We start from the raw sequence: 18192 nt of genomic DNA, 5'->3' as shown, positions 1-18192 counted from the left end.
CAAAAGAGCGGGGGAGCAGTCCAGTGTGTAAGCTTTGGGTTGAGGCAACTTGTGGGGTTTTGCAGTGTGGCGAGAGCCAGGAAAAAGTAGTAAAAAATGTGCAACACATGAGCTTGATGCTCGTAATAAGTTTTTATATCGCTTCAGCCAGAGGAGCCACGCATCCTGTTTCCTCATCTTTACCTCGGGACTTTTCTTCCTTCTTCTGCTAATAACCCCAGCCATTGTTTTTGCACTTCATATGCTTCAGGTATTCCTATTTAACACCTCTTTGTGTCAGGCTTTCTAAGATGAGAGAATAATTTAAGCTTTCTTTGTGTTCTCCTGGCTTATAGTTCTCTTTTTTATTTATTTATTTGCAGCTTCATTTGACCTGAAGTAAGGCTCCAGATTTATATGGAACTAAGCCTGCTGGGGGTCATTTAGCCTCAGTAACTGTTAGCTCACTGAGTAATGCTTATAATAATAGCTTTTCTCCTGTAGAGACCTGGGAATTTCATCCCCTGACTGAGAGTTCATTTCCAGGTTTGGTGCAAAAATGTGGGTGTTGTTTAAGTCCCTGCTTTCATTAAAAGAAATGGGAGGGGTGGAGGAGCTGTTTATTGGCATTGCAGATCTACTTTAATGTTTGCACTGCATGTATACAAGGCATAACATTATGACCATCTGGGTTACTTTCAGTAAGTTTCCATTTTAAACCAAGACAGCTCTTTCTGCCAGGCCCTGAATATTGGGGCTTGCCTCCCACAGAGCATGCCAGATCTCATCAGATGGATATCTTCACAGTTTGATGGCTTAGTGGAAACCTTTTTTTCTTCTTTTTTTGCATACTTTTAGTTATTTCTAAGCATTTTTCACGTCAGTCAATGTTGTTTTCCTTTTGCTGTTGGGTTGTTGTTCTGAAATATTGTTGTTATTTGGAGGACAAGGGTAAAGTTGCTGTTATTGTTTGTCGGTATGTCTGAAAATGTGTTTTATGTTGGTCTACACACAGATAAATGAAACATCAAGTCCTGTCATTCAACAAGTGTGTCGCGTATGATCCACCCCAGCTTTCTATAGCGTTAGTGTATTTACTTGTAGGTTATAAAATTTACCGTGTTAGAACAGAGAACATTTTTTTGTTGTGATATTATCTTTGTCACTGTCTCGTTTTTATTTTTTCCTTTTTTTAAATACTTGGTTCTCACCTGACCATCCTGGGATTCATGTTCAGTGCGCTGTACTGGTTTCCTGAAGCCTCCAAGCAGACAAAAAAAAAAATGTCTGAATCAATCTGAAAATAAAAACAAAAGTATTCACCAAGCCTAAGTAAGTCCTTCTTCATTAGTGCAAACAGAGCGTCTGCATAGCATGGCATGGGTGATGCTGATGTCGGATGATTTCAGCAAAATCTAAATACAGCCTCTATAAGTCTTTAAGTTGTTACACCCTAGCAACAGAATTTTTATGACGGGAAAGACCGAAAGCCATTCAGATAATTACCAGGATTCAGGCTTAAAATGTGGCTAATTGGTTGAACATTTAAAAATATTAAAACAGTGAACATCTGATGAATAAAACATCACTTCAGGCACATCTGCTCAGTTCACGTGTGGTGAATCACAGTACTGAAATATAAACAGAAAAATAAAATAAGAACACATGTCTATTGTCAGCTTGTCTTTTCCATCTATGCTGGTTCATTTTGGTCATAAGATCTTGGCTTGATGAGCCTTTTGATATTTTTTCCAGAGGTTTTGATTCTGATGATCCGTTTGAAGATTTGGGTTCAGTTATGACAGCGTTTCACCACTGTACTCAGACAGTACAGTGCTAATATCACATCACAACAATCTTTTGCGAGCCATAGGATGCTCCCAGTGTGTAGTTTTCTCACTGGTGAAGTTCAATCAGTGGTGTTGTGAAGTTTTGGGGATAAACTGGAGAAGCGCTCTGCCTCCATGTGAGAACTGCAGCTCCTCCCAGCTGGATGCAGATTTACTGTAATATTTCTGCTTACAGTCAGACACCAGTCTGGCTAATGACAGAACATGACAACACTAATTAAAGACTCAAGCTGAGTTAATGCTACACTCGTATGATGTACTATGTGAGACACACTATGGAGCACATGTGAAGCTAGAGCTCAAAAGATGTCCATATCCTTTGAAGGTTTTTCACATTCAGTTACATTACAACCGCAAACCTTGATGTAATTTCAGTGGGATTGTATGTGATGGACCGGCGCAGATTTGTGTATAAGTGGAAGCAAAATCATAAATTATTTTCACTTTTTTTTTAAATCTGGAAAGTGTGGCGTGTACGTACATACATCCCCTTTACTCTCATACCCGTTTCTTAAAATCCCAGTGCTTTAAGGAGTTTCTAAATTACTAAATGAATAGAGTCAGAGTGATTGTTGATACAGCTGTATAATTTTTCTGATGCGCTTAAATAAAATCTAAAAGTCACCTAATTAGTTAATAGTGTACACCTCTGTTATTGAATGTAACAGTTTGTTAGACAGCATCGGTGAACAAACAGCATCTTAACGTCCAAAGAACGCAACAGGCAACTAAATAGTTTGATATATGGAAAACATTTAAGTTTGGTAAAAAGAAATCCCCCCAGAAAACTAACATTTCACATCACTGAAGAGCAACACGGTGGTGGTAGCATCATGCTGTAATGATGCTTTCATTAAACTTTATATAATGCAGAATCAAGGTTTTTACTCTAAGTGTTCTAGTCACACCTCTGCTCTGTGTCTGGATTCACTGTGCCTTGCTAACGGAGCACACTGCTTTTATACAACTGTGCTTCAGTCGTTCCATGAAAAATGGAATTTCCAGCACGGATAATTAGCTGAATTTTCTTTACCCATGTCAGATGTTTGTCTTTTCAACCCCCCTCCTTTCCTCTCCTTCTTGGTTACTCCTTTAAACTGTGTCAGCAAACGCTAAAGTGTCCCTTCAGCACTTCTCGTGTGGATTTCCATGAATGTCCAAACCAAACAATTAGAACCCACGTCCAACGGGCGGAAGAGGGCCGCTCCGATTTCCACAAAAATAAAAAAAGTATCAGAAGATTCGAAGCGCGGTTGCCCGCAGCTCAAAATCTGACGCAGCTCAGACTTTTATGGGGGCGGGGACTCCAGACGTAGAGCGGAGCAGTCTGAGTGGAGAAGACGGTGGCGGCGAAGTGAGGGAACAGTTAAAGAGCTGGGTGGTGGACACGCAGGGTGGCAGGCAGACAGCCCTGTTGCTCTTGGCCCCGTCTCCGGGCGCTGACATTTTGCCATAGTCTGGACTGGGGAATAGAAAATCTGGTGAAGATTTCAACCTGGAAGTCCTTTGAACACACGCTTGTGGTGTCGACACGTTCGAATGCTGTTTGGGTTGGTTTGTTTCTTGGGTGCTGGTGGGGGACACGTCCAGGTGACGTGCGATTCCAGGCTCAGACGTGACAGGTGTGTGTGTGTGTGTGTGTGTGTGTGTGTGAAAATACTCTGCTAAAGTAGCTCAAAGCTCCTCTCTCCAAGACTCTGATCCTTCTCCCACTCACCAATCCCCATGGAGAACACACAGGCAAGAATACTGAAAAATAGATGTGAGTTTTTCCACTTTTAGCTTCTTTTTTTCTCCCCCGGTCTTATATTAGACGTAAAAGTTAAAAGAGACATTATCAGAGATTCTGGGAGCAGAGAGAAATAATGAGCACTGATGTTATGTGAGTTGTTTTTTCTAAAGTTTGCTGGTCTAAGATTAAGAACGTGCAAATATCTTCAAGGTATGAATCCAGTCAGCAGACATTCCTCAAATAAAAATAAGCTTTTTTCATGTCACTTAAGGGAGAACAAGAAAATACATCCTATGCACTTTTCTCACTTGTAATCTGCACGTTCCCCTCATATTTATGATTAAGAAGTTTTTAAAACTAGTACTCCTCATGGCGCATGAATACATTTCTTAGTTTTCAGAATTGGGAACACCGTGAACTCAGTCCACTCTGCACATTGTGTGTCCAGATGAAAGACACACATTTGGCTTTGTGTTCTCTCCTGCCCCCATCTGGACACAACCTGAAAGTCCAGCAGGAGTTAAAAAGTGCCTGTTGCCAAATGTAAGCATCACACGTGGAAAAAAAAAAAGAGAGAGAGAGAGTGAAACAGCAGAGAAGGACAATGCAATTCATTTTCATTTATGTTTATTCCCTGCTTTAAAATGCATGGCTTTCTTTCTTTTTTTTCCCTTCTTCTTCTTGTTGTTGTTCTTTTTTTTTTTAACACAAAAGTATGTCAGGTAAGGTCATCTTTTTCCAGAGGCAGTAATCTTTTGCACCACAGCCCAACAATAGGAGAGCGACGTGCAGAAGCGGAATCATGTGTCGCTGGTGCTGAGGAAGAAGCTTAAGACCTGTTATTGTCTAAAAATTGTGTCTTAAGCACCACTCTGATGTGCCACAGAGTAAATAATATCCCTCTGTGTTTTCCCAACTGGATTTCTGCTTCCTGCTCCTTTGTGATTTGAACACTCTTTTAGACATTTAATCGAAACATTAGATTTTTTCTTTTCTGTGAACTGTTTTTCTGCATAATAAGTCTTTTGAGGCGTATTTTAGCATGATAATCAGCATCGACACATCCTAAATCCCTTACTGTGCATGTACAGAAGTTGCATCAGGCGTCGTAAAGTTTACTAGTGTTATCTAAAAGCAGGAAATTTCACTTACCCGCCAACTGGCTGATGAACTAAGTTGACTAATCAGCCAAATATCAACAAAAAACACACAGAAAGATTGGTTTGTAGCTCTGAGTCGGAATACAGTATGACAATATCTGTCTTTTGGCTGCATCTGCAAAACGACAGCTTATATAAGGCCTTGGCACCGGAGCTGTTTGACTGATGTGTGATGAAAGGTGGAATTTTGACACGAAGACAGGAATTCGGTGGTTGACATGGTGCATCACTGTCAAGTTGCAAAAGTGCATCGTCTGAGATTTGGTGGTTTCGAAAGATTGTTGTTCTGTGATCGGAAACGGAACGAGAAAAAAGAAAGAATGAATTTTCTGCATGTGGAGAATTAAAAAACAAAATTGTTCATTTCATGAAAAGCTTAATCCAAGGCTTTAATGATGCTGTTAATTGTATTTTAATTTCAGTGTGATCAAAAACAGATCAGTTCTGCAAACTGCTTTAGTTTTTACTACAAAACTAAATAATGCTCAGTTTCAATAATCCATATTTCATCTTCTTCTTCCTTTCTTTAAATTACCTTCCCATCACACTCTGTGTGCTTTGGGATCTCCAAATCATCTCCAGCACTCTTCATAATTAACGCCCCCTCTGGCAAAGATGTCTACTAAATGGTTGCTGTGGAAACATGTTGCTGTTTTTTTAACAGCTACATTTTCAAACTTTTTTTTTTTTACTCCGCTGTCATTCTGCTCACCCTGTGTTGTGGCAAAAATAAATTTCTTCATCCAGCATTGTTTGTCACAGTCCCAGCTGTGTTCATCAAAGTTTTTTATTTTTTTATCCCTCTACCATACCATAGCATATTCATGCCCAGGGAAACAGAATGTCATAAAACTGTCTAAGCACTGCTTTCTCTTGGAAAAATGACTTTAGCTACATTTGTTTTATAGGAATTGCTATGGCTGTCAGAGGACTGGTAATTCCAAAAAACAAAGAAAAGCCAAAAAAAGAAGAGACTTATTATGCTATTTATTTCCCAATGAATAAATGTGGTCTAATAAAAAAAAAGTTTTTATTAAATAAATAAAAAGTTTAATGTACTGCATTATGATGACTTTTATGATTTTTTTTTTTTTTTAGAATTTTATGGTGCTCCTGTTTTTCCATCAGGCTTGGATACACTGAGAAACTAAAACAAAAGCACTGAAGATATATATTTTTTTCTTGCCTTCGAATCAGCTCATTAATTATTACTATTAGGAACAGAAATCACATCACGAAGCTGTAGAAGAGAAAGCAGTCACTCTAAAACAGGAATTTTCTATTTCTAAACGAATCACATGTCAGTGTAGTTGATGTTTTCAATTGCCCTCAGTATCTTACATTAGCATTTAGCTTAGCTAAAATGGCTGACAATTCCAAAACAACTGCTTCCTTGTATTTATTTATTTTTTTGGCAAATCTAGATCATGTTCTTTGAAATTTTCCTAATCCTTCATGTCTATCAACAGATTAGAGTAGAACCCTTCCTCCATTAGCCACAACTTCCACCCTGAAGATTGTTGTTTTCAGTGCAACCTTGTAGCGCCTAGCTAAAAATTCAGATTTTTTTTTTTTTGTGTGTTTCCAACCCACCACTCGCTGATTCACACCAGCCAAGATAAAAAATCATCGCCAGCCAATTTCTTGGTGGATCTCCTATCCGAAGCAGAGATAACAATATAATATGTGTGGAGGATGCTGTATGAAAGCTGTAGACATGGAGGACAGTGAGGTTATCAAGCTGGTCGTACACATTGCTGAGATGCAAAAACATGGCAGCATTTGCCAAATCTTGAATTGTAAAGTAAACATTGCACATATTTATAGTGCGAATAGTGATTTGGATTGCCAAATTCAATTTGACTAAAACAGTTATCTTTTTCTCACAGGCTAATTCTGTGCTAACCCCTGGTCTGTCAGCAGAGTCCCTAATTCCCTGTTGTAATGCCAAAATACTCTTATATCTGTACTCTTTTCTCCTGTTAATATGCATTTTGGGAGTAGTCATACGTTTACCAGACCTTAGTAATGCTCCTTTAACAGCACTTTCTTTCTACTGTAAACTCCCTCTCCTTGTGTCTATGTACATGCCACACGTCATTAGCCGCTCTCTCCCATGGTGCTTTCAGAACGTTCTTATTAAATCGTTGCGATATGATGAATCATCTCATCTAGCCAAATTTAGGTTCCCACCATTCGGGAGAATCTTACCCTGACATCCCTCTGGCAGTTCTGGGAGACGCGAAAGAAAAAAAGAAAAAGAAAGAAATCAGAACAAAGAGAAAAGAAGAAGAAGAAAACCACAAGAATGGAATTTGAAGGAAGAAGCAGCGCATCAGACTGCAGGGCTTATTCCTTATTGAACGTGACCTCGTTTTCTTCTTTTTTTTGTTTGCAAACAGTGAACACCCATCAGCTTCTTCAGCACATCTGCGGCGTTGCAGCTTTAGCAGGATAATAGAGACAGATTGTGGAAGCGATGCAGAGCCGAGCCTGAATGGGAGATTTGCTAAAACTGGGCAAACTGGGTTTTAGCTGCAAACCGGATGGGAGAGTCCAGCTGTGTGGGCGATGTCTTACAGCAGGGCGGATTTAAGAACACGGCAAAATCCAGCTCATTTTTTAGTAAATTAGGAGATCTGCAAGCAAAGCAAGGCTGTTAATATTCACAAGGCTGCAGCTTAGCAAGACACAGATGGTTTTCTGCAGGAACAAATCATGCCGTTGAAGTATAAATTATTTAACAAGAGCTCTTTGGCACCGGGCCTAAAAGAGGCTGTTCATTGACTTTAGTTTGGCAAAAACTGCAACATTTGTTGCTTAGAAAGTTAGGTTGAAGAATACGGCAGGGATTACAGAACAAACAGTGAGAAACGACATCTTTGCAGACTTTTTCAGCAGCCCACTGTCACCACAGCCTGCGAGTTAGCAGTAAACAACACGTAGCTCGCAAAATGAAACAACGAAAATATGAGCACATCTATTTGTCTTTCAGTTAATGTTATACTGCTCTGATATGACAGAACGAGTGCAAACAAAAACAATAAGTAAAACGGGGAGCAAAAATGTAGGTAAACCTGGGATTCCAAATACCCAAGTCAAAAAATATCCTCTTCGTTCTGCAGACCTACAGTAATGCATAGTCCAGTATTTTTGATGTAAAATATTTTACATCAAAAGTAAAGTATTTGTTTTACTTTTGATGGATGTTAGCGAAGAACGACGCCATTCATTAAGAAAGATCAATGTTCAAACTGCTCAGGTGCTAAATGACCGCCACACGTCTCAAGTGAATGCCGTTACGTCCACCAGGCTCGTTTGGTGGGGTAACATTAAAGGAGACCACACAAGGATTTTCTGATTAAATGAAAATTAAATTTATTAAGTTATACTAAAGAAATAAAACTCGAAAAGGAATACCTGAAATGAGAAACCAAAATAGATTAAGGCAAAACCCATAACTAACCAGAAATAAGCAAATGCAAACCAAACCTAACAAAAAAACCAACCAGAAGATACAAACCAAACCAAATGGAGTTCTGAGGAGGGAGAGGGAAAAGCCCTCCTCTCTGCTGCATGCACTGCAGCTTTAAAGCAGCAGAGCACTAATCAGAACACAACCCCTGCAGAAGGCCTGTCTCCAGAACCCTACAAGGAAAAAGGGCAGAGACCCACTGCAGCCGTAACAATGCCGACACATTTCGCTTTACGAAGGGAGGTTCTGTGATGTATTGATCGTAGGTAGCGACAAACAAAATGCTTTTTGTCACCATCAACAAGCGTCCTGCAAATTCTCACTGCTAACTCCCACCTGCAGATGGCAGTATTTCTTACTTCTTACTTTTCCGCTGCCTCAGCCTTACTTGATGTCAAGTTATAGTCCTTGATCGACATGGCGGGTAACAAAAAGTCACTTTGACCGTCGCACATCAGTGTAAATAAAACAATCGCAAAATCCCGGAGGGACATGTACATGTATTTCTGGTTGTTTGTGTAAATTTGACCCAGTTTGTATGAATGAAAAAAAACCAAAATCCTAAATAAGTCCAAATTTCTGCGCTAGATTCTTTACCGTCGAGTTCATCAAAAACCTTTTGACGTTTACGCCGTTGACGTTGCGGCTTCTTCTGCCCAGCCTGGACTCCTCTGCCCGCATAAACTCAGGGGAAAGCAGGAAACCGCTTCTTGTGGGGGCCTGGTGAGGTTTTGTCAAAGGATCCGAGGCACTCTCTTAAGTGTGACATGTTTTAGTGAAACGCTGGCAGTGGTGCTCCCGAGTGAATTATCACTGGTTGCATCGCAAATACGTGCGATTTTTGTTCGCCAGAGAAGAAATCTGTGCACAGTAAATTTCTAGCTTCGAGGACATGGCGAGGGATTCCAAACTCTTGCCTGTGTCTTAATCAAAAACAGTCAGCATCTGTTTTGGTTCATGACTCTTCTGTCCTGTAAGAAAAGAAGAAGAAAAATCCTTGTTTCGGCCATGTTGACTCTACATTTGATTGATGTGGAATGACATCACTGGGTTTGGAAGTGTGATCAGGACATGTTTGGATGGTTGCAGAACAGCGTTTTAGTGCCATGCTCATTCTTGTGAGAAACATGTGGCTAACACACCCAGCTCCCCATGTAGCCTAGGGATCCTTCCGAGCCTCTGTTTTTCTCTCTTGTTCCCTCTCCCTTGCTCTGTTTTTTTTCTATCAATCTTGCCTGCTCTGTCACTGTCTGACTTTTTTTTTTTTTTTTTTTTCAAAATTCCCCTGCCTTCTGCAGCCCTGGATCAGCTGTTTGAGTCTCCAGATTTCCTATTGTGCACATGCGAAAGCCGTACCGGCCGTCTTCACGACGGGCTCGGAGGCAGAATCCCTCACGTCTCACGCAGATCAGGGCAGAGCTCACATAGTTAGACTCTGTAAAGACGCCCTCCGTGTGTAGCAGCCGTCGCGTCGCTCTACATTGTCTTGTAGCTCCGCACTGCTTGTTTTAAAGCTTTCCCTGCCACGACCCAATGCACAACTTGGAGCCGGCGCCACGTTCCTCAGGGTTTAGTCACCCTCTGCTTGACCTAGTTTCAGTTCTGTATGTTCTGGAGCAGCACTGTGTCACATGTTCATATACAGATGATTTCATCCCACTCTGCTCTCCCTAAAAAGAAAAGAGAGAAAAAACAAAAATAACTGATGTTTCTGTATCACGTTTGTTAGTTATAGCACATGTGTGACCCTGAGCCGTTTCCAGTGGACCTCCTGACTTTCTGTTTCTTGTGGTTTCCAGGGAGACATCCAGCAGCTAATGATTGTAGCAGACCACCGGGCTGCCTATGACTACTGTGAGCACTACAGCCCCGATTGTGAAGTGCCAGTGCCCGACCGGCCGCAGAACCAGGACCCCAACACGGAGGACGATGTGAGTTCGGTCACCGGCCGCCCTCTTCATCTATTCAGTGTTTATTGTGTGTGTTTTTTTTTCCCTAAACCTGTAATTGTCTCTAATCCTCTGCTTAAAATGATGATTGGTTCTTGCAAAAGAGCCCCTTGGCCCGTGCTCGAGAACTTTAACACTGCCAGAGGAAAATGCTGAGGGAGAGGAACAGCGTTATAAGACAGCACAGTTAGTCAATAAAGCTCAGAAATGACGATGTGCTGCTTGCTTTCCTGAACTGCAGGCTGAGTGGCATTACACCGTGTGCATGCTAATTGCAGAATAGCCAAAGAAATGTTCCAGCGAGAACTCGAGACTTTGGCTCCTGATCCTCGAAGCTGCACCAAATTTAATCAGAGCACAGACAGCAGCAGGAAACTTGGCAAAACTTCATAAAGTGAGAAAGACCCTGTCCACACTAACGGGAGAATATTCAGTTCTACTTGTTTGTACAGCAACAGTTTACAACAAAGCAATTTACAAGACAAACAGATGCAATTTATATCCACCTATAAATATATACAGTATATATATATATATATATATATATATATATATATATATATATATATATATATATATATATATATATATATATATATATATATATTTAATCAAACCAAGCAGATTCACAAAAGTATGACAGTACAGTCATAGCAATCATTGTATTAAGATAGTACTGTCAAATTTATTCCCTGGACATATGGGAATGTATTTTTCTAAAATGAGTTGTTGGTTTCCAAAACATGTTTTCAGAAATATTTTCCGTTCACACGGAAACACAGAAAACAGCCCAAAATGTTATTTTTTTACTCCCCCAAACCTATAAGTAACATGGAGTATAGGACTTGTGCATAAAGCTTCCACACACAGTCAGAAACAAAACAAGAAAATGTGAATGATGCTAGGAGAGTCTTTTGTATAACTTTTTGCAGCTGAAGTAAAATCAAGAACATCTAAGCTGTGTGCGTGGTTGCTACGTACGAAGCATTTGGGGTTATAGGTCAGGTTAGAGGTACTAATACGTAGGTGTTTTCTCAAAAGATTGCTTTAAGTCTGTAATCAGTTTTCAAAACAAAATGCTTAGGGTCCCCTGAAACACTGTTTCTGTGTGAACTCAGGGCACAAATAGATAAGTACTTTCTGGTTTTAGAAAAAAAAAAAAACCTCTCCCCTGTGGACGTGACTTACAGTTCTGGTTAGATAATGGCTACCTACTACTGATTCCATTCTTTGGAAAAAAATGAGACCACTGCAAAACATTTTTTTTCTAAATGAATATATGTGTGTTAAGATAAACATAAACCACTGAGCATATTACTCCCAAATTCCTAATAAAAATGTTGCCATTTCATGTATTTTTGTGCAGGAAATGAAAAATAGTTTTTAAAAAATTGTGTTTTTCAGACCATAAATAATTAAACATGTTTTAACATAAGGACAGGATAGAAATCATTATGTGTGCACTGTGGCTTAACCACAGTTTGCCATGGAATGCTCTCCACCAGTCATGTGTGTTGGCTTCCAGTGATTACCTGACCAGCCCATCATTAAATAGAAGGATGTGTAACGTCTTGATTGGAATGGCTGTTCATTTTAGAAATAAAAAAAATAGTGGCCACTTTACTTTTTTCCATGTCTGTTGAGTCAATTCAACTCAAATCAGCCAAATTATTAAGACAGATTCAAGTTCAGTTGCATATTATTCCAATTAGACAATGGTTATAATGTGGTGCGGTCTCATTTGGTTTATAGAGCCATATGATAAATAGCCTGATCAACTGCACCAAGTCGCTTATTTTTCAGCATGTGAAAAGCATTTCATAATGAGAGCTAGACTTTCTCAAAACTATTGAAAATGATGTGCTTTCCGTGCTAGAAAGCACACAATAACAAAGCTGTTTCCATCAAACTTCAAATCTAAGCTAAAGTAGTTTTATATCCGAGAGCAAAAATGTAAACTAATTCAAAGAAACAGCAGCTACAACTGTTTTGGCTTCATTTGTGTCATTTTTAGCCTGGCACTGCTTTAGCCACGCTCTCAGGATCTATTTTCGAGTTTGGATGTTGTTCTTGTCAGATTGTCACTTTCATACTAAAAATGACAATACTTTTCACAGGAATACCAAAAAGTAGGGATGCTTTTTTTCCCCATCAACAAAGGAAAAAGTGTTTATTTAAAAAAAAAACATCCTGCGTAGTGAAGCTGCGAGATAAATCATTTTCAGTTTATAGCAGGAACGTTTAGTCTGCATGTGGAGAAATACTTTTTCCATTGATGATGCCGTTATATATATTTGAATGGAAAAAAATCCATCTTATTTCTCGACAGACACACTGATGTTAGGCAAATTAATGACAGTCCTTCTTTCATATGATTTACAGTTCCTTCAGCTCGTCCAAATGGGTGGAAAACCCAGGATTTCTCTGCCTTTTGGACATACATTAACTTCTTTCATTTCCTCAGAATAACTGGAAGCACATGTGACAGAAAAACAGGAATGTATGCTGAGTTAGTAAAGAAAAGGGACCTTGAAAGGCAGGTCTGTCGGGGCATGCTTTCTCTCTTTTTTTTTTTAGCTGATGCTGTGGATTTTTATCACTGTGCAGTGTGACACTTTTATGCTTTATAAAAGAGGCCATGAGATTCTTGTGTTGACTCAGCATATGTTCAATTTAATTTAGTTTATTCCATAAAGTGCTAAGTCCCAACAAATGTCACAATCCCTGCACTTTATAGAAGCAACGGGTCCAATTCATATCAAGTTGAAAAAAATCCAAGTTGATCTAAATTCAGTTCTGAGTCAAATTTATTCAATCCAGCCACACAGTTAGACTTGAATCCAACTTTCCGTAGCATTATTCTCTCTAGGTTTTTGTGACTTTTAAATATTTTTAAAACTTAAGTGTGAAATTGAGTTGGAGCCTTCTTTCAGTCAGCTGACTGGGAGGGCAAAGCAGCAAGAGTGGGAGGTAAACATTGTTAAAAGAGTGATTGACAGCGCTAAAACCCTCCTCTTGGCTCTGATTGGTTGTTTCTGACTGAGTGGTGTATTTCATTTGGTGCTGGGAACCCTGGGAGAAGGCAGAAGAGCTCTAGTCTTATACTATCATGGCATAATGATAATTTTAACAAATATTTAAAATGTCTAAAACACTTCAGTTTCAAACAGTGTGGATAGTTTTTACAACCTTCATGTACCTTTAAATGTATTATTGACAACAGGCTCAGGCCTTATAATAATCCTGCCACTTATATGTATCTATTATCTCATTCATCCTGCTGTGAAAATGACTTGCCTGCTGATTTCAATATAAAATGGGAAATCGGGCAACTCCGAAGGAACATTTTGAAGATTTTGTTTGTTAAGCCAACATTTGATCCCGCCAGTATGCATTCTAAGTGCAGCTCTGTGAACATACAGCTGCTTCATACACTTCTTGGAGGTAGTTCCCATTGATTTTTACATCTGACTGTAAATAATGTTGGACATCTCAGAACCCCAACAGCCAATTAATGTTCTTCTTCTTCTTCCATTTATTCTCCTAAAGCTATAATTGTCTCCTGTGCTCAGTTCAAATCATGATTGGTTCCTGTACTGTGGGCCCTGGGCCCATGTTAGAGCACTGCGGTCTGCCAGGGGAAAACGCTGAGTGAGAACAGGGTTATCAGGCTGTTCGGTTCGTCGATAAAGTTCAGAAATGATGCGGCGCCTTCCTCAGCCTGCTCTCCCTGCACTACAGGCTGAGAGGCACCACACTGAGTGCATGCTAAACAAAGGAGTCAAAGAAGTGTCAGAACACAAATCGGAAGTTCTGCTCTTGACCTGTTACATACCCTCAGGGTGTGCAAAATGTAATCATTTTCCACCTCTCCGCAAACAAATGACAGACTGATTAGGCGAACCGAAGATGTAATTAGTCACTGAGCAAGTTGCAAGTTTCGACAGAGTGATGCAGCAGGACGTGTCTGCGAGTGGAAAGCATTTCTGCTGGGTTCTGATCGATGGCCAGCCAGCCAGAGGCAACGGAGTTGTAGATCATGTTTGAAAATCAAATTGTTAATCATTGATTGTTATCCTCTCCCTCCCAATCATTCTTTCACTCATCACCGGTGGAATGTATTTCTCATTCAGGTTGCAGAGGAGGACAACTACTACTACGAATATCCCTATTATGATGACCTTGAAGGCAAGCCATTTGCTTCAACTTCCGAAACAGAGACGACCAATAAAGAAGTCAAGGTAATCCACTTAGGAATTTCATTGGACTGCATCTAGAAACTTGTATTCATGCCTCAGACGGTAACCCTTAACTACCACGTAACAACACTGAATCGCAGGGGACGGAAGGAGGCAGTGTGGTGTCCACAGTGGAGAAAGTTGTCAGGGGCGGTTCGGGCTCCACGTCCGTTTCCACCAGCTCGACTTCCTCCAGCTCATCATCCAGCAGCTCGTCCGCCAGCGCCGGAGGGGAAGACGCCTACGGGGACGTGAACAACGGATACGACTACGACGGCTACGGCGACACCAACTACTACTACGGCGAGTCCACCGCCACGCCCGACGGCGACACCTCTCGGCGGGTCACCGTCACCAGCGTCGGCACCGGGGGCGAGTTGGACCTCGGAGCAGTGGGACGGATCGATCTGGAAGGTGGGGCCGGAGTGGATAGGAAGGTGATCACCAGTGGAGGTGGAACTACAATAACAGTCACCCGCAACGTGTCAGTAAGTTGACCGCAAAACAAAATCATATTGGATGTTTTTAAAAATGATCTTTGTGTATACATTGTGCCTTGGTAACATATTCATACTGCTTAATGTTGTTTTTGCATTTTTTCCAGTTAAAATCACAGAACTCAATGCATTTTCCTAGAACTTTAGGTGACAGACCAACACAAAATACTTGTTAATCGGAAGTGGGTAAGCTATAGCATATTAATAGAGTAAAACTAATGTGTTTTAATTGTGATACAGAAATTATGCAGTCATATTTGCTCTGATAACTGAGAGCTCTCTTGGGTATCGTCAGATTGTAGTTTTTACCTTAAATAATGACTGGAAAGTCAGTTAAAAGTCAGCTAATGGCTAATAGGGTGTACCTTTGTCTAAACCTAGCTTTAATGTGAAGGCCTCCCATGTTTATTAAAGGATATTAGTGAACAAGCATCACCATGAAAACCAAGGACCACAGTAAATACGTTGAGGGATAAAGCTGAAAAGAACTTTGAGGCAGAATAAGAATGCAAATCAGTGTCCTTACTGTTGAATTCACCATCTGAAATGAAAAAGAATATGGAGGCCAAAACAGCATTAATCAAGGAATCAGCTGATAACAACAGGCAACAATTTCATTCTATAGAGCTTTGGAACCAACGTCACTGCGTATGACGTTTACGTCTCGCGCAATCGCTCGGCGCCATCTTTAAAGGCCACAAACCGAAACAAACTTTATTCCGGCGTTTTCATTGTGTTACCGACCACAGTGAAGTTCTTTTCAAGTTGGATACTGGATATTCGCGCTCCGCGGAGCAAGGGTCGTTTAGCTCAAGGTTGATCCGATTTATGAATGCGAATTCCGGCCAGCTAACCCTAACCCTTACCCCTAACCCTTACCCCTACCCTAACCCTATTGCTCACATAAAATGTTTATTTAAAAATATAATCTTTCATTACATGTATGTTTATTACTTGAAATATTTTAAATATCAAATTGTGACTTAAAATGTGATTCATTTCATCACCTGTTTACATGCAACTTGAAGTGCTTGAATCAAACGTTTTATGAATGTTTATCACATTAAATGATTAAATGATAGAAAACAGACACTTCCAACTGAACACATAATTCAACACAAATGGTTCATGTTCCTCTTCAGAGTGTGCAGCCTTGCTGAGCTCCTCTGCTGGGGTTTCCTCCTCAGCCTCTCCCACTTGCTCCTCTTCTATAGCCTCCTCTGCTGTGTTTTATTTACCTCTTAAGGGGTAAATAATGAAAACACAGTCTCTGTAACTTCCTCCCCCACTTGTTGATCCACCATGGTCTTGCTGTATCGCCTCTTTAATTGACGCACATGTCGGTCCGATGTTGTGGCGTTTACCTCGCAGTGACCCAGATTCAGTCTGGATTGAGCTAATCCATTTCATACGTCGGTTCGCCTTGAAGAGGACAAATCAGAACACACATCAGTATGAATACTGTAAATTGGACAACACTGGTAAAATAGTTTACTTCACAATAATGGAATAACCTCGATATCCACTGACAAAACTCTGACCATGCTACATAAAAAATATAAGCCCGACCTAGACAAAGTTGATCCACTTACATGAACTCAACATAAACTAAATATGAGTACACCTGGACAAAATCATAGCAAAGAATTATGACACAACACCAACAAAGCGAATTTAGACACTCACCAGAATGGACATGACTGGAGAAAACTTGTAGATATTTTGGGATGTTGGAGAACGTAATATCAGGACGTCTCATCCGCTGATACCCAGGACATTCGTCTCCTTTTCGTTAGCTCCGATAGCTTAGCCCCCTCGCGTTGTTTACAGGCAGGAAAACAGTGAAACGAAAGTCCTTTTCCATCTTTTTACCATTTCGGTCGTGTGATTGGACATTACATCCAATAATGCAGCAAATTTGTACCATTGCTAAATAATTTTAAGTAACTTGGATTCAAAATATCTATGAGAGAGTCATTTTTGTCGGTTATGTTCATGGCCCCTGAAGATGGCACTCATATCCCTACGTCTAGAGCAGTGACGTCACGTTCCAAAGCTCTAAAGGCTTGCAAAACGATTAATGACCTTTCATTGCAGTAATTGCATTCTAATTGGATATTACACTAATTTTTTCCATGAAATCTCCGTTTGAGGTTACATAGTGATACAATTAAGAGGTATGCAAATACCTTTGCATGGCGCTGTCTTTTCTTACCAATCCCGATGACTCCAACTGTGTTTTAACAGGCCGGAACATCCTACAACGACTATGGCAATGGCTACGACTACGGCGTCGACAGCTACTACACAGAGGGAGATGTTGGAGGCAGCAGCAGCTCAGTTGTCATCAGTGGTGGAGGAGGAAGCAGCAGCAGTAGCACAATTCTGGGTGGAGGCGGCGATGGCAGCAGCAGCAGTACAGTTGTAGTCAGTGGTGGTGGTGGTGGAGGCAGCAGCAGTACAGTTGTAGTCGGTGGTGGTGGAGGTGGAGGCAGCAGCAGTACAGTTGTAGTCGGTGGTGGAGGCAGCAGCAGCAGCTCTACAATCACCATTGGGAGCGGGTCAGCTGGAGGAGGTTCCGTGTCTGTCGGCGGCGGTTCCGTATCCGTGGGAGGATCTTCGACCTCCAGTGGAGGCTCGGCGTCTGCTGGCGCCGGAGCCGGAGCCGGCGGGGCCGCTGGGACCGACCTGACCATCGACGGAGTCGATGACTACACGGATCTTGACAAGTTCAAGGAGGAGGACGTCGTCGACTACGGAGAATTAGACAACTACGACGTCTATGGAGACTACACTGACAAAGTGCTGCCTGCTGAGACCGACGAGTACTTTGGCCAGGTGAAGAACAATCCAAAGATATGACTCCGCAACTATGATTTCAGATGATAAGGAGGATGTCTCGATAAAACTTCCGTATATGTGTGTCCAGGTTGACGGAGCTCGTGGTGAGAAAGGACAGAAGGGAGAACCTGCTGTTATTGAGCCCGTGAGTATCTGTGTTTTAGCAACAAACTAGAGCAGCAGATGTAACGTGCATGTGCACACAGTTGGAAGACGCACTCACATATGTGTGATCCACATGTAAACAAGATCCGCTCGCTTCGGAAAGCAAATGTTCAAGCCAAACGTATTTACCATGGACAACTAAATCCTCCTTGCCGAATCCTCGTAGCAAGGCCTCACTCGTAGGATCTCAGCATAAACATTTGGAGAAGGGCTAGACAGGGATAGTCAATAATCTCTAAACACAGGGTGAGTGGAGTGGAAACCAAGAGGAATGAAGGGATGGGGGAAAAAAGGAACATAAGAGAG

At 40.9% G+C, this 18192-nt stretch overlaps 1 protein-coding gene across 2 annotated transcripts in view; it reads left to right on the top strand.

Annotated features, from left to right (window-relative positions):
• Positions 1-18192, top strand: part of LOC102232699 (collagen alpha-1(XI) chain-like) — a 97061-nt gene that overhangs the window by 33108 nt on the left and 45761 nt on the right. For both annotated transcript variants that reach the window (XM_023338577.1, XM_014468377.2), the window contains exons 5-9: positions 9996-10127; positions 14279-14386; positions 14485-14871; positions 17128-17718; positions 17810-17866. In XM_023338577.1, the coding sequence (XP_023194345.1) occupies positions 9996-10127; positions 14279-14386; positions 14485-14871; positions 17128-17718; positions 17810-17866 (1275 nt within the window). The remainder of the gene's footprint in view (positions 1-9995; positions 10128-14278; positions 14387-14484; positions 14872-17127; positions 17719-17809; positions 17867-18192) is intronic.

The sequence above is a fragment of the Xiphophorus maculatus genome, chromosome 8 (assembly GCF_002775205.1).
Source record: "Xiphophorus maculatus strain JP 163 A chromosome 8, X_maculatus-5.0-male, whole genome shotgun sequence".
Taxonomy (NCBI): domain Eukaryota; kingdom Metazoa; phylum Chordata; class Actinopteri; order Cyprinodontiformes; family Poeciliidae; genus Xiphophorus; species Xiphophorus maculatus.
Note: the sequence above shows the minus strand (reverse complement) of the source record. Positions and strands in the feature narration are given on the sequence as shown.